At 53.0% G+C, this 13,810-nt stretch overlaps 3 protein-coding genes across 7 annotated transcripts in view; 1 reads left to right on the forward strand and 2 right to left on the reverse strand.

Annotated features, from left to right (window-relative positions):
- The window catches only part of GPSM1 (G protein signaling modulator 1), a 49,850-nt gene extending 41,715 nt beyond the window's left edge, over positions 1 to 8,135 (forward strand). For 2 of the 4 annotated variants that reach the window (XM_015878879.3, XM_015878883.3), the window contains 3 exons: positions 4,416 to 4,575; positions 5,671 to 5,879; positions 5,993 to 8,135. In XM_015878879.3, coding sequence (XP_015734365.2) covers positions 4,416 to 4,575; positions 5,671 to 5,879; positions 5,993 to 6,181 — 558 coding nt within the window. In that variant the 3' untranslated portion in view covers positions 6,182 to 8,135. Of the gene's footprint in view, positions 1 to 4,415; positions 4,588 to 5,670; positions 5,880 to 5,992 lie in introns of all 4 variants that reach the window. The other 2 variants (XM_015878882.3, XM_015878878.3) reach the window with 1 other exon arrangement.
- Positions 6,487 to 12,584, reverse strand: LOC146757446 (uncharacterized). Its single transcript, XM_085521185.1, has 6 exons — positions 12,544 to 12,584; positions 12,173 to 12,329; positions 10,278 to 10,381; positions 9,481 to 9,653; positions 7,094 to 7,205; positions 6,487 to 6,632 (listed from the first exon to the last, which is right to left on the reverse strand). The coding sequence occupies exons 3-6, from the start codon at positions 10,303 to 10,305 to the stop codon at positions 6,559 to 6,561; spliced, it is 387 nt and encodes a 128-aa protein (XP_085377311.1). The 5' UTR covers positions 10,306 to 10,381; positions 12,173 to 12,329; positions 12,544 to 12,584; the 3' UTR covers positions 6,487 to 6,558.
- DNLZ (DNL-type zinc finger) lies at positions 12,524 to 13,732 on the reverse strand. 2 transcript variants are annotated; one of them, XM_015878909.3, is made up of 3 exons: positions 13,568 to 13,732; positions 13,363 to 13,502; positions 12,524 to 12,790 (listed from the first exon to the last, which is right to left on the reverse strand). In XM_015878909.3, exons 1-3 carry the CDS (start codon positions 13,721 to 13,723, stop codon positions 12,622 to 12,624), a joined length of 465 nt encoding a protein of 154 aa, XP_015734395.2. In that variant the 5' UTR covers positions 13,724 to 13,732; the 3' UTR covers positions 12,524 to 12,621. The 2 variants fall into 2 exon arrangements, with proteins under 2 accessions (XP_015734395.2, XP_085377309.1); XM_085521183.1 differs by having other exon boundaries at positions 12,524 to 12,843.
- Positions 13,733 to 13,810: the final 78 nt, after the last annotated feature.

Here is a 13,810-nt window from a genome sequence, read left to right on the forward strand (position 1 = left end):
ATGAGTGGGCGAGTTGTTTAAAGGGGGGGAAAAAAAAAAAAGTCTTTGAAAACAGTCCAAGGAAGGGTGATAATTTCATCCTGGAAGGGAAAAGTGTTGGGCACGTCTGTGTTTGCAGAGTGTGTGTATGGGGCTGCTGGGACCACAGAGCACAGGGGGCTGCAGGGGGAGGTTCAGGTGGTGATGCTGCAGGTCAGGGATGCTCCGCTTGCTCTCCTTCACTGTGTCCCATGCCCAGGTGTAAAAAGTGCTCTTTGCTCTGCTGAGGGTCTGCCCCATCTCCTGCATGCCACCCTCTGTGTCTGCTCCGTGTGCCCTTTGAGCTGTCTCCAGCTTTGGCTCTTCAGATACAGGGTAAGGGCTCAGCTGTGGCTCATAGTCCCACTCCTCTCTGCCCCAAAGCATCCCCTCAGTTCTGCCCAGCAGTGCAGAGGCAGCAGCTGCAGATGTGCATCTCCCATGAGGTGTGGCAGTGCCTGTACTGGTGTGCAGCAGTGTTTTGCACTGAGCAGGGCTGCGCCCTGCCCGTTTCCCATCCCTGCTCTTCATTTGCTGCAGCATTTGTTACAATTAAATCATGAACAGAATGGTAGCTTAGTAGCGAGCTCCCCAGGCAGCAGCTGATTCCCATTCGTTTCTCTTGCGCAGCCCATGCCCCCAGACCCACACACTAATTGGTTTTTGTCTGTCCTGAAGCTCAGACTGTGCAGGGTAAGGGAGAACCTGTTTTTGTTTGGGGGTAACAGCAACCAAAGGTGGGCAGGAGGGTCAGAGGGCGGTGTGGATGGAGAGCCGATGGGGCACTGCAGTGTGTTGCTGGCTGCTCCTCTTCCTGGTGCCCCATCCCACAGTCCCAAACCCACGTTTGTTTGCATTTCACAAATGTAAAGCCTCTCTCCGGGCTGTTGCACGGCGTTCCCATCCCTTCTGTGCATCGAATCTCGTTATGATCACAACGTTCCCTCTGTTAAACAGGGCTACGTTTACATTCAGTGTCAATTCATGGCTGAGTATCTCCTGCAGTAGGGCCGAAAAAATCCCATCCCTGGCAGCACGTGGAGCAGGAGGGCTCTGAGGAGCCGACGCTGGTCCCTGGGTATTTCAGTGCTTTAAATCCGAGCCATCAGACGGTGCCTGCAGGCTCGCGGTGCGTCCCGCTGCCCGCGGAGCTGAGCGCGTTTTGCAGATGTCGTTCGGTAAAATCGATCCCGATCTATTTTTAAGGCGAAGTGTGCGCGGCGGGTGGGAGGCGAGGAGGTGGAGGGAAAGCTAAATATTCACATAGCTCCGCGCTGCGTCGGAGAGCATCGGGAACGGCGCTGGGATCGCGGCTGCGAGGTGAGAGCGAAGCGAGAGCGGGGACGGGGCTGCGGCTTTACGATGGGACTGTTCGTCCTTTGCTCCGTGTAAATCTGTGCTCTGGGGCTGAGCGGAGCCGCTGGGGAGCGCAGGGCAAACGGAGCTGACTGTGAGCGGAGCTGAGAGCGCGGCTGGAGGATCGGTGAGCGCTGAGCAGCTTCCTTCGGGCTCTGCTTTTCTTTTCTTCCTGAAATGCATGGAGAGATAGAACGGGGGTTTCCTCGGGTTGGGGTTTGGGTAGAGCTTGTGGGTGCTGGAAAAATCAGCTGCCTCTAGAGTTGGCTGCTGGATTCATTTGGAACTTTTGAGTACCAATATTCATACTACTGCCTGGGAAGCGGATGCAGTGTCCTGTGGACACTTGGTGCTGCGCTGCTGCCTTGCGGGAGCACAGCGGTGCTGGGGGGGAGCACTGCCCTGGGCACAGACTGCGAGTATGACAGCTCTGAGCCAACGAGGAGCCAAGGCAGCAGCACAACTGCTGGGAGTGGGGCAGCCCCACTGCTGTGCTGGGAGCAGAGGTGGGTGCTTCACCTCCACATCAAACTGCATCCAACCTGAGTTTCCTCCTGCCTCTCCTTTGCCTTCTGGATGCTCATCCCAGCACCCCTCAGGCTCTCACCCTGCGTGGCTGGAGCAGTGAGGTTGAGTGTGATGCCCTGCGTGGTGCTGGACTTTGGGGTGCATGGCAGTGATGCTGTTGGCTCCTTTAAGGGGTGCTGGGGTGTTGGAGTAGATGGCGGTGCTGTGTGCATGGTGTGAAGTGCTCCTACCCGGTGATTTTGGGTCAGCTGCCTGGAGAAAGAGTGGGTAAGTGCTCGGGATGCATCTGGTTGGTAGGGGAGAGGCAGATAAGAGATGACACATGGGCATGGATGTGTCAGGGCGAATATCAGCTGGACCCAGAGCATGTTTTGTCTGGGAAGCATCTGCAGTCAAAAGGTCAGTTCTGGGGATGGGGTGCTGGGATGAGGTGTAGGGTCCTGTCCCTGCTCCATCACTTGGTGAATCCCTTCATCTCTGTGTTGTCTACTCACCAAAATGGGATGAGGAGGAAGCACTCTCCGAGGGGTGGCTGTGGGAGCAGCATTGAAACCTGCTGTGTTATCCCCTGACCTGCTCCATAGGGACACTGAGAGAAGCCAGTTTGGCAGAGCAGTGGAGTTTGGCCCCTATGAGATACTGCTTTGTGCCCAGGGCACAGAGCAGGGCAGAGGCTGGGAGGTTCTTGAGCACTGGTGAGTGCCCAGCAGTGCAGGTACTGGGCTGCCCTGAGCTCCCTGTTTCCAGCACCACAGCTGTTTGACACATCCTGGCTCCCACCTGGCAGGCTGAACAACCTGCTCCTTGCACCAGCACGCAGCATCCCTGCTGCCTTCCAGCGAGGGAGGTGTGTTTCAGGTGAGTCCTGCTCCTAGGCTGTCATTAGCCAGGCTGCTGGGTGCTCTGTTCCCTCATAGAGAACAGCAAGGCTGCAGTGCTGTATACGTGGCCTTTCTGTGGGCAGGGGCTTTGTGCAGGGTGTGGGGTGAGCTGTGGGGCTGGGGCCCATAGCAACACCGTGGTGGTGGCTGTGCTGTTGTAGGACTGTTGCTCGGTGCTGTCAGGGGATGCCCAGGCTCTCAGGAAGCCGCAGCTCGGCAGCAGACGGTGCACCCCAGGGCACAGCCCGTCCATCTGCCCACACAGCTCCTTCTTTGGGGCCGGCAGCAGGCAGAGCTCCGTGCAGTGTTACAATGGGGCATTTTAATTAGAGAGGTGTGGGGCTCTGCGTGTGCCAGGCAGAGCATCCTTCCCTCTCTCGGGTGTGTGTGGAGCAGATACTGACACAGTAAATGGATGGGATCACTGGTGGGATGTGCAATGGGGAATGTGGTCTCCCCATGAGCTCTATGGGTTGTGCTGCTGCCCCTGCTGACTGTGCCACCACAAGGAGCTGTGATGTGAATGAACAGGCTTCCTCCTTCAGCTTCAGATTGGGTCGTGTGAACCAGCACGGCAGGGCTGTGGTAGATGCTGTTCATCATCCTTGGCTGAAGCTCATTCAGGTTGTGGTTTCAGAGGCTGATGGTTGGGGGGGTCTGTCCGTGCTGCTGCTCCATTGGTGGGTCAGCACCTGGGAGGAGGTGAGAGGGGATTCTTCCTCCCCTCTCTGCTCCCACATTGCCACTGTTCCTCTCTGGCCCGCTGCTAATTTTGATGCTGCCCTAAATAGAAGCTGAGTGCATCTCATCTGCTTCGCTTAGCATACAGGAAAATTGTTTTCCTTCGTTTACTGACTCTGACTCGCAGCTTTAACCCTGTCAGCACACAGTTCTCCCCAGCACATGGAAGCACTCTGTGTTCTGGTGTCCAGGGAGCAGCTCTGTGCTGGGCTCAGCCCTGTACACCCTCACCAGGTGCCCTCCAAAGAGCTCTGCTGTGCAGCACTGAGCACAAGACCTGGGTTCACCCTCCTGGTGCAGCACCCTCTGGCATGGCACAACAATTAGAGGCTGCTGTGAGCGCCGACCCTTCAGCAGCACAAATATATCGCTGTCTGGTGCAAGGTGCTTATTTGGGGCTCTCATGCAAGCACCATTTTCCTGAAGAACTGTAATTTTGTGGCATTTGCAGCTTGGTGATGGCTGGAGCGAGCAGGGCGCAACGGTGCATCGGAAGGAAGCAGGGGGGCTGTGGTCTGCAGAGGTTACGTTTAGCAGCTTGGAAAGGAGGGATGGGCAGTGTGCCTGAGCCTGGCACGTGGCAGCACTCCATAGAGCCACATGCTGGGTTCTCCCACCCCCTTGAACTCCCTACCACTCTGCTCGTGGCCTCTTCTTGGAGGCTGGTTTTCTTTGGATCATCCAAACCAAAGGGTGGTGAGGAAAGAGGAAAAGGAGAGGCTGTTTCTGAGCCAGGAGCGTAGAGACTAAGAGGCAGCGACCATGGGCAGGTGCAGTGCATGGAGAAGGACGGGCATAGTGTGGGCAGGGCAGGGTGGGAGCATTGCTGAGGCCACATGGTGAGAGGTGACTGGGGCGTGCTGAGTCTTATGTGTTCTATTGTCTTTGCAGAAGATCAATCGGACCCCTTCGGATGAGGAATGCTTCTTTGACCTGCTGAGCAAGTTCCAGAGCAACCGGATGGACGATCAGCGCTGCCCGTTGGAGGAATGCCCATCAGAGGCTGCAGAGGCAGCAGCCACACCAGTCCCAGCCCTGGAAGAACGGATACGTAAGCATGGAGGTGTTGAGAAGTCGCTATGACTCCGGGTCGTGCTGCTCCTATGGCATGGCTGGCTGTGTGGTGTTGCTGTGCAATGGCCTGGGTGGGCTCTGGCAGGAGGGGAAGGTGCTGCTGGTGTTCTTAGTGAGACCACAGTGGAAAAACTTCTGGGTTTTGTACAGTTGTTGGATGCTGTGGTGATAGGTGTTGCATAAGGCAGCAGGATGGATAAACAGGAGGAAGCTCCGGGTGCACAGACAGCGAGCTTTGCTTGTAGGAAGAACACGGATAAATGGAGGAAACCATCTGACAAATGGGATGGGAGAGGCAGGTCAGGGCTGTGTTTGTGCTTTGGGTTTGTGTCCTTTTTATGTGTGTTGAGTTGCTTTGATTGAACCAAAGAGGATCGAAGCGCTGGGCTGTGCACTGTGTGCTCGCAGGATGCAGGTCGCTCCCAGGTGAGCAGCTTCTTCTGTGCTAAAAATAAGGTGGAAGTGAACATCGCTCTCTCAAGGTGTGTTTCTGATGTAGAAGTGCATCTGGCTGTAACAGCTGCGTAACGAATGAGTGTGAAGCTTCATTAAGAGCATTGAGGCAGGCATACTTTCTGTTCATCCATCACTTGGTCTCTGAGCTTTTTGGACACATTGTTTGAAGTTTCTTTGTGAGCTGAAGGGTCAGTGCTGCAGTTATTGTGCATTCCTACAACTCCAGGAGTTGGGGCTGTCGGAGCAGCAGCCTCAGGATCTTGGGGCATCTCCAAGTGCTTTGTGCTCCCTGAGGCAATGCCCACCAGGCTGGATTTCTTACAGCTCCCCTCGCTTGTCTCCATCCCAAGTGCAGTGCCTGCTGTGTGTTTTGCTTGGCTCTCTGCTTTGATTGTAGGTTTTTGCTTGCTTGCTTGTGTTGTTGGCAGTGGGGTTGTTCCTGTTTGCCACACAGGGTAGAAGGGAATGGTCACAAAGCTGGTGTCCTAAGCAGCTCAGCCCTGGGAGGCTTCTCAAACAGCGGCTTAAATTTGTTGGTTGAACAGCATGAAAGTGAGAAATGGGACCCTGCGGTGAGCAGGGATGTGACCCCACTGTGCTCCTCTCCCTCTCCCAGCACACTCCTCCATGATGGCATCCCCACAGACAGAGGAGTTCTTCGATCTCATCGCCAGCTCGCAGAGCAGACGGTTGGATGACCAGCGTGCCAATGTAGGCAACCTGCCAGGCCTCCGGATAACACACAACAACCTGGGGCACCTGTGTATGGAGGGGGACGCCCAGGAGCCAGGGGATGAGTTCTTCAACATGCTGATGAAGTGTCAGGTACAGCAAGTGATGCCCCCCTGCTCTCACCGGGCTGGCTGGGGGCTGTGGGCAGCAGCTGCCCACCTGCAGGCTGTCTGCACACAGCCCTAACCCCTGTTCTTCCCCTGTAGTCCTCCAGGATAGACGACCAGCGCTGTGCACCACCAGACTCCATCCCCCGTGGTCCCACTATGCCAGATGAGGATTTCTTCAGCCTCATCCAGCGGGTTCAAGCCAAACGTATGGATGAGCAGAGGGTAGATCTGGCCTCAGCACAAGAGGAGGCAGAAGAGGAGCAGCAAAGGCCTGGTTCCAGCTAAGAACTGGGGCTGGGTTTGGGGGGTTTGTTTTGGTTTCATTCGTTTATTCAAAAAGAAATTAAGTGTAGGTGGTTCCAAACAGGAGTGCTCTGCACCACCAGGCTTCTCCCAGGATCTGCACCTCAATTGCATTGCACTTGGTGTTCAGAGGGGACAGTTTTGAAACAAGGGTTTTTTTTAGGAGATGCAGCCTCTGTAATAATGGGCACAGCTCAAGGGAAGTGGACCTTGGCAGCCCCTTTGCTTGTCAATTAAAACTCCAGGAACTCACACTGTCAGCTGAAGGAGGAGCCGGGAGCAGGTAGTTAAATGCAGCCTCAATCTTCTTTATTTCTGAAATACTTTTAATAGGGAAGAGGACCTTTTCCATTTTGCAATCACATCTGCGTCATGAGATGACACAAATTGTTCTGGATCCTTTCCTGGAACATCTTCATCGGTGTTGTTCTTTCTGCAGATGGAAATGAGCCCAAATCAGAAGCTACACAAGACCTTTTAAAGCTCACCCCCTCCCCCTGGCTGCAGCTATGGTCCCCCACCCTCTGAAGTTTGTTCTGGGGTGCAATAAACTCTGCAGTGAGAGCTTTATGCTTGTCCCTTCTGCTTCCTCAGCTGCTTCTGTACAGACTTGTGCCAGAAGCTCCAAAGCAGGAGTTGGAGCTCTTCCAGTTTAACCCTTAGTGGGATCTGGAGACCTCCACAGAAAGCCTGAAAGGTAAGTGCCAGCTATGCAGCCTGCACTGCAGCCACAAGACAGAAGAGCTGGTACCTTGGAAAGAAGGAAGAAAGGCCCATCTATTCAGCACAGAAATCAAACTTAGCTGAACTAATTGTTTCTGGTACAGCTGAGCCAGAAGATTCACATGGGACTGTCCAGCATGCCTAAGGCAGAAACCTGCATCTAGCACTGACCTGTTCTGTGAGCCAGCAAAGTTTTCTGGCCATGGCTTGTCATGAAAGCAAGCAGAACTATTCCCTGCATCCACCAATGGAGGACAATAGCACTTCTCTCCCCTTGTTTCACCTGAAAGAAACCAGTGCTGTGCTGCTCAGTGCTCCAGCAGAGCTGCTCTCAGCACAGCAGTCTTTATTCTGCACACTGTCTGGTCCCACACCAGTAAGAAATGGAGCCTTGGTGACAGCTCCGGGCTGGAATTGTTACTGGGAAGTCAGTTTCACCCTGCACACAAATGTAAGGGTCTAAGTTTATTTTCATTCCTTTTGGTAAAGTTGGAAATGCAAGCTCAGAGAAGAGGGCAGCAGAGATCAAACTGCAGGAGGTGGAATGCTTGACCAGAGAGGTGATCCTGGACTTCAGAAACTCCAGTATTGAGTTCTGCCAAAGCAGATGTGTTTCCTACAGGGAACAAATCAGCACTTTCTAATCGAAATGCATTTGATAGAAACATTTCCAACCAGCGTTAAGATTCTTCAGACCAGTGCCGCTGCTCACCAGGCATTGAACCTGCCTGTATTGACCATGGGAGGGGTAGCTGCATTTTGGTTGCCAACAGGGAACACTCACCTGCTGCACAGAGCACTGGGCTGAACCTCTGCCTCCTTCCTGGGCCAGGTCAGAGAGCTGGAGATCAAGCAGGAGGATGTGCACAGCCACGTATATCCCCACCTAGCTCATACCTGCAAAGAGGACAACATTGGGGATGAGAATGACTTGACCAGCTCCAGGCTTGGCCCTTGTGCAGCTCTCAGCTAGGTGGTGAACTGGAATCTGACCATTAAGCTTTCAGAGGTGTTAATTATTTGCCATATACTTGAATGTATGAGCTTATTTATTTTTTACATGTGCATTTGCTAATGTCATTTTAATGGGGAATTTCCAACCCACAGGTACTTCTTTTCTAAGAAAAATAATCTGCCAGATTAATTAATATATTAGAAATGAATACAGCTCAAGGGAAAGGGAGGGTTGTGCTTAATAAATATTTGTGTCTAAGCTTCCGTGGCAAAATAATCTTTTCCCTTATGTTTTTTGGCCCACCTTCCTGCTTTGCTGTCAGCAGAGCTGATGGTGGCTCTTTGGGCTGGGAGTGGGGATTCGTGGTGGGTTTTTGTGGCAGCTGTCACCATATGTAAGTGTTGAAAAGAAGGGTGTATGTTGGCACCTATGTGTCCCTTTACCTTACAAGCACACAAGTCTGTTTGGAAGCAGCCACCATCGTTCCAGGTCTGCCTGCCTTAACTCACTTCAGGTGCTATGGAGAGAGTTATAAAGCACTGAGCAGCCTCTACCTCTGACCACCCGTCAAAGCCCAAAAGTACAGGGACAAAAGGGGCGTCCAAAGCAGCCTGTGACTGTCAAGGATCTGCTTCTCCCAGTGAGCTCAAGCCATCCCCACAGGAATGGGAATGAGCCCTTCTTTTCAGGCAAGGTGCTTTGGTTCCTGCCCCAAAAAAACAGGGCTTGTTTCCCTGGATGGCAGCTGCTGCAAGAAAAGGGCAGCAATTTCTGCACAATGACCTGGCATAAGCCCTTAGTGAAGATACTCACAAAGCAGCAGGCAGCAGTGCAAGCTCATTCTAACACAGCAGGGCATTAGACTTTGCTAGAGAATGAGCAGGAGAGCAGCAGATTTTGGATCCTGAGGCTTGTAAGAATAAAGCCAAGTCTCAGCTGGTCTTCCTATGCCTGGCTACCTTGCGTAGGCTCCTGCCAGTCCCAATCAAAGATTAACAAAGAGCCACCAGCTTGCTCTCATCAGGCATTCTTAAGCTTCCCAATACCCAGACACACGGAACTCTGTACTGCCAAAGGCTTTGTGGGTGACTTGAGGACAGAACCAGATATGCATAATCTTGAGGTTTAGATTCCCAGGAATCTAAACAGGTGATGATTCCTATAAGTAAGTGATGGGGGGCTTAGCTCACCTGCTGTCTCACTGTCCTTAGCAGCTATGGAAGTCACAGCGAGCGCAGATCAGCCAGCCCCTTCCCGTTCAACTCTGCCAGGCCAGCAGATCTCTGTTCTGTGCAGAGAACAGCTCGCTGCTGCCACCCAGCAGACACAGGGGGGATTGCCGGGGCTGCCTTGAATCGCAAAGAGCAGCTGCTGCAGCAGCTGTGAATTACAGAGCAGGGTGCTGGCCCCAGTGCGGGGCTGTTAGGGGGTGGAAACCTATTAAAAACATCAGAAACAGGAGATAGATAGACACTGCTCCTTCCTACCTCGCTGTGTAAATGTCCTGAGAGACACTTGAGAGCTCACACTGACTGTGTGCCTACTGGAAGTTATTGCATTGCTCATCTGCTGAGTTACACCAGGCCTGAGCCTCAGCACTTACCTCAACCCTCTCCTGAGCCTCGTGCTCCTGCCTCAGCCATGATCTCCATCGGGCTGGAAGGGCACACAGCCCATGGGGGATGGGGCTGCTGGCTCTGAGCATCCCAGCACTGTAAATTCCAGTCTGGAGCCAGCAGCAGCTTTCAGAGGTTCTCCACAGAGGATTCCTGACTACTGATAGGCCAGGACAGATCCATGGGTTAACTCCTGCATGGTTCTGCAGCAACGAGCTCAGTATTCAGCAGCACTGAAGATCACAGCCCAGGGACATGCCACACACCTGCAGGGGTTGGGCAGAAGGCTTTCTCACATTGCTGTACCTCTCTGCCCCTATTACAGCAGGACCTGGCAGCCCAGAAGCCTACATGAGGCCCTGTGCAAGCAGCACACTTCACAGCCCCCAGTTCTCTTGCACAAGCATAATACACACTCACTTCCTCTCCATATAAGGCCCCCATCTCTATGCTACCAAACACTTGGGGGGACCATAAGAACACCAACATCTGCTGCAGCCAACAGCTGCAACCCATCAGAGTCCTCCAGCAGCTGGATGAACTCTGGAATTGAATGCAATAAAACAGGAGAGGCAGAAAGCCAGAGGCAAAGTTATTTCCTATTTCACAGCAAAGCCTTTGCAGGATGGGATGGGGGAAAAGAATGCAGCTCTCATTAACAGCAGTGAAACAGCTTCGAGGAACACAGCAAGGGCTTTATGCCAGCAAGGCACCCTGTGAATGCTGATCTGCCTCAAAATCACTTCCCTGTGCCTCAGACACCCATCAGTGCACTGTCACTCACCATGCTCTGCTGCTCCAGGCTCGGGCATCACGGGTCCCCATCACACCGCAGCTCCAGCAGCTCCAACAGGCTTCTTCCCTTCATTCCAGAATGATACACCTCCCCTTTTTCAGAAAGAAAGAACCTCTTCAAAATGAAGCACAACATTCTTTTAAATGCAAGCTCACAGCAACAAACACTCCTGTTTTGTACACAAAGCCCATCAGAGAAGTGCAACCCTCTCCCCTTCCAGCTGTAAGACCCAGAATGCTTGTCATTAAAAGCAGCAGCTTCCTAGCCTGTTGCAGAGCAGTCTGTGTTTGGTTCTGAGGAGCCCCATGTGCTGCATCCTGTCTGCTGCAGCTGTTTCACAGCACTTTGAGCTCCCTGTGTCCCACTCCAGAACCTCGCCCTGAAGATTCACCCACTCTGTGCAGCCTACTGCTTCGTGCTCCACCCAAGCTGCAGGCCTAAGCTTTCAGAGCTGCCTCCAGCAGCAGCAAAACAGGCCTCTCTCCATCCCCATAACAGGGAGACAGTTACTCAGGGGTGAACAGCACCAGCTCCACCTCCACTCTGCCTCCAGGCAGCACTGAGCGCCAGGGACCAGAGAGGCTGCAGTGACATTTCTTAGCTACAATTCCTACTGTAAGAAAGCAAAAGTGAGCACAGCCTGTCGGTAGCCAGGGGCACAGAAAGGTAAGGAAAAGAGCATTACAAAAGTTAGGTTATAAATGAACTGTTTCCAAGACAACGCAGATCCTGTAACAGCAGCTCCGTTCCACTCCATCAAAGGCATCAGCAGCAATGGCAGCACAGTGCTGCTGTCAGGTACAACGCCAGAACCACTTTTCCAGCAGTGCTAACAGGAGCCAGCAGCTGACAACAGGGTGAGCACACGGCAGAGTTCCACTCCTATTTCATAATGAATACATGGATTGCTCCCCCATCTAACTGCCTCAGAGAGAGAGAACCGTGTTTCATGGGGATGTGAACACACACAAAACCCAGCTGATGGATGCCCTGCCCCTCAAAGCTGTTTCCTCACCCTGAATTTACCTATCACTGTAGAAACGTGATTGTTTTCCTGTCACTCTGATCCATACTTACAATGCAGCATATGGAAAACACTTCAGATGAATGAACCACACTCGTTAATGCATGTAATGCTCTTAATTAATACTTGAATGATGAAGCCATGGGCACCACGCTTGGTTGAAGGAATTGGGTTTGTTCAGCTTTGGAAAGCCCTTATCTAATTGAACCTCCTTTAAGCAAGGTGGTTAGGCTCCTCCAATCTCCATTACTCTCTGATACCAAGTTTAAAACCACAAGAAAGCAAATACTTGGTTGTATTAAGAGTGTTAATAGGCCTCATATCATAGAAATTATGCAAGCAAAAGGAGCCCAAAGAAACTGCAGTTCTGATCACCTTACTGCCTGATTCATCACTACCAGCGCACAGCGCTGGGGTAAACACCTACATTTCTCATTTATCAAGTTATTATTTTCTCTTCTAGCTGATCTTAACATGCAGCAGTGGTGTTAATAAGCACCTCAATGTCTGTCAAATAAGACACATTTCTAGGTGCTCCACTTATCTCCAACGTGCTTTACAAATACTAATTGTTCTTTCACGCCCATCCTCCCCCTCACCAGTGAGGAAGTTGCATAACCCCAAGCACAGGGCTGCTCACTGCACCACCACCCCACGAGGAAATACCAAGCAGAGGCAGCCATAGGGCAGAGCAGGAGTGGTGTAACACCAAATGAAGACCTCCAGCCCCATGACATGTGGGGCACAGAGCCTTCACTCTGGAAGATACCACAGGAAAGAATAAGGCAGCGCTGAAGTGACTGCAGCACAAGCTGGTTGTCCAGGGCTCCTGCAGGCTTGTTTGGCTTTGCAAACTCACCTGTGGTCAGGGCCATGTCCTTTGGTGGTCCCAAATGACTCTTCTGTTCAGCTGCCACCCTATGCACCTCCTGGAGCACTGCAATCAGCTGCTGATGGGCAACACCTGGACAAGGCCAGAGGACACTGCCAGAGCCTCCAGTTAGTGCCACACCTGCCTAAGCCAAAGCACACGGTCAGAAATGATTTGCTCCATTCTCACCTGTGAACAAAGCAGGCTTCTCAATGCTGCTGTAACACCTGAAACTGCTTTAACAACAGCAAAAGTACCAGGAAAAAAAGGTCCACAGCCCAAGTCTGACATTATTAGCTCGGTCAAAGGCAAAACTACACAAACCAAAAACACTGCAGAGAAAGGAGACAAACACCCACTTTTATTCCAAGCATGGTCCATTGAGATCAAGAAACATGAAAGTGTCTCTTGGCATCAGAATGACACCAATCCCACTGTCAGGTCCGTCCCTTGTTGTCAGTCTCTGGAGGGTCCCCACTTTCTCCCTCTGTAGGACGGCTCTGAGGGTCAGCATCCGTCACACCTTCTGGGAGCAGCTCCAGGGCTTCCTCACCAAGCACACGTCTCACCTTCTCCCCTTTGGCTGCCAGGATCTCCTCGATATTCCTTAGAACAGCAATGCCAACAGTGATGCTACAGCAAAGGCCAGAGGGAAGAGCCTGGCGTGGGGGCATTGGTGATATTGGTGATTAACATCACACAGTGAGCTGACACAGGAAGCGGATAGAACTATCCGAACCTCCTAGGGCTGTTCTTATCCCTTAGGATCAATGATCACAGAATCACAGAATGACCCGGGTTGGAAGGGACCTCAAGGATCATGTAGTTCCAACCCCCTGCCTGGCAGGGCCACCAAACATACACCTTTACTAGATCAGGTTGCCCAGGGCCCCGTCCAACCTGGCCTTGAACACCTCCAAGGACGGGGCATCCACAACCTCCCTGGGCAGCCTGTTCCAGGGCCTAACCACTCTCCTAGTGAAGAACTTCCCCCTAACATCCAACCTAAATCTTCCCTCTTTTAACTTAAAACCATTTCCCCGTGTCCTGCTATTGTCAGCCCTTTCCAAGAGTTTACTCCCCTCCTGGGAGTAAGAATGCTTTGACAGCTACTGCAAAACCTCGTATTTAAAGGGCGATGTGCCGATGATGTGACACACCCCCCCCCACACACGCACCTCTTGCCCTGCAGGTCGGAGAACCAGCCCAGGTTATCAGCGATTATATGATGGTTGTGACACCCTGGGCACGTAACGATGACGACTCCTCGGCTGTAGGCCAAGCGGGAGATGTTCTGAGCCGAGCGGCGCCGGCACACCTACAAGGCACGGGTTAGCAACACAACACCGACCCTCGGAGCCGCTCCCCTCCCCATCCCCGCACCTTGCAGGTGTACACCAGGCGGTAATGCGATGGCTGCAGCCGCCCCACGCTGCCCGGCGGTGCGCTGCACACACTGCGGGGCAATGGCCGCCGCTGTGGAGGCGCTGAGGAGCCGAGCGCGGCCCGCGCCGCCACCCGCACCAAGCGCCTCAACATGGCGGCCGCGCAGGCGCAGAAGAGGCGGCGCTGAGGCTGCGCGGTCGGCCCCACATAGGCCCCCATCCCGACGGTAACGGCACCGCT

Source organism: Coturnix japonica, chromosome 21 (genome assembly GCF_054131305.1).
Source record: "Coturnix japonica strain WE chromosome 21, WE-NBRP24, whole genome shotgun sequence".
Classification (NCBI taxonomy): Eukaryota; Metazoa; Chordata; class Aves; order Galliformes; family Phasianidae; genus Coturnix; species Coturnix japonica.

Excerpts from the sequence above, each read along its gene's own strand:
- LOC146757446 (XM_085521185.1), bottom strand. The coding sequence starts at position 10,305 with ATGCCCGAGCCTGGAGCAGCAGAGCATG. Across the intron at positions 9,654-10,277 it reads GCCTGGAGCAGCAGAGCATG|TAGTCAGGAATCCTCTGTGG; the intron begins GTGAGTGACAGT and ends CTGGCCTATCAG. Across the intron at positions 7,206-9,480 it reads AGGCTCAGGAGAGGGTTGAG|GTGAAACAAGGGGAGAGAAG; the intron begins GTAAGTGCTGAG and ends GGTTTCTTTCAG.
- DNLZ (XM_015878909.3), bottom strand. The coding sequence starts at position 13,723 with ATGTTGAGGCGCTTGGTGCGGGTGGCGGCGCGGGCCGCGCTCGGCTCC. Across the intron at positions 13,503-13,567 it reads GCCTGGTGTACACCTGCAAG|GTGTGCCGGCGCCGCTCGGC; the intron begins GTGCGGGGATGG and ends CGTGCCTTGTAG. Across the intron at positions 12,791-13,362 it reads TCCGACCTGCAGGGCAAGAG|GAATATCGAGGAGATCCTGG; the intron begins GTGCGTGTGTGG and ends TGCTGTTCTAAG.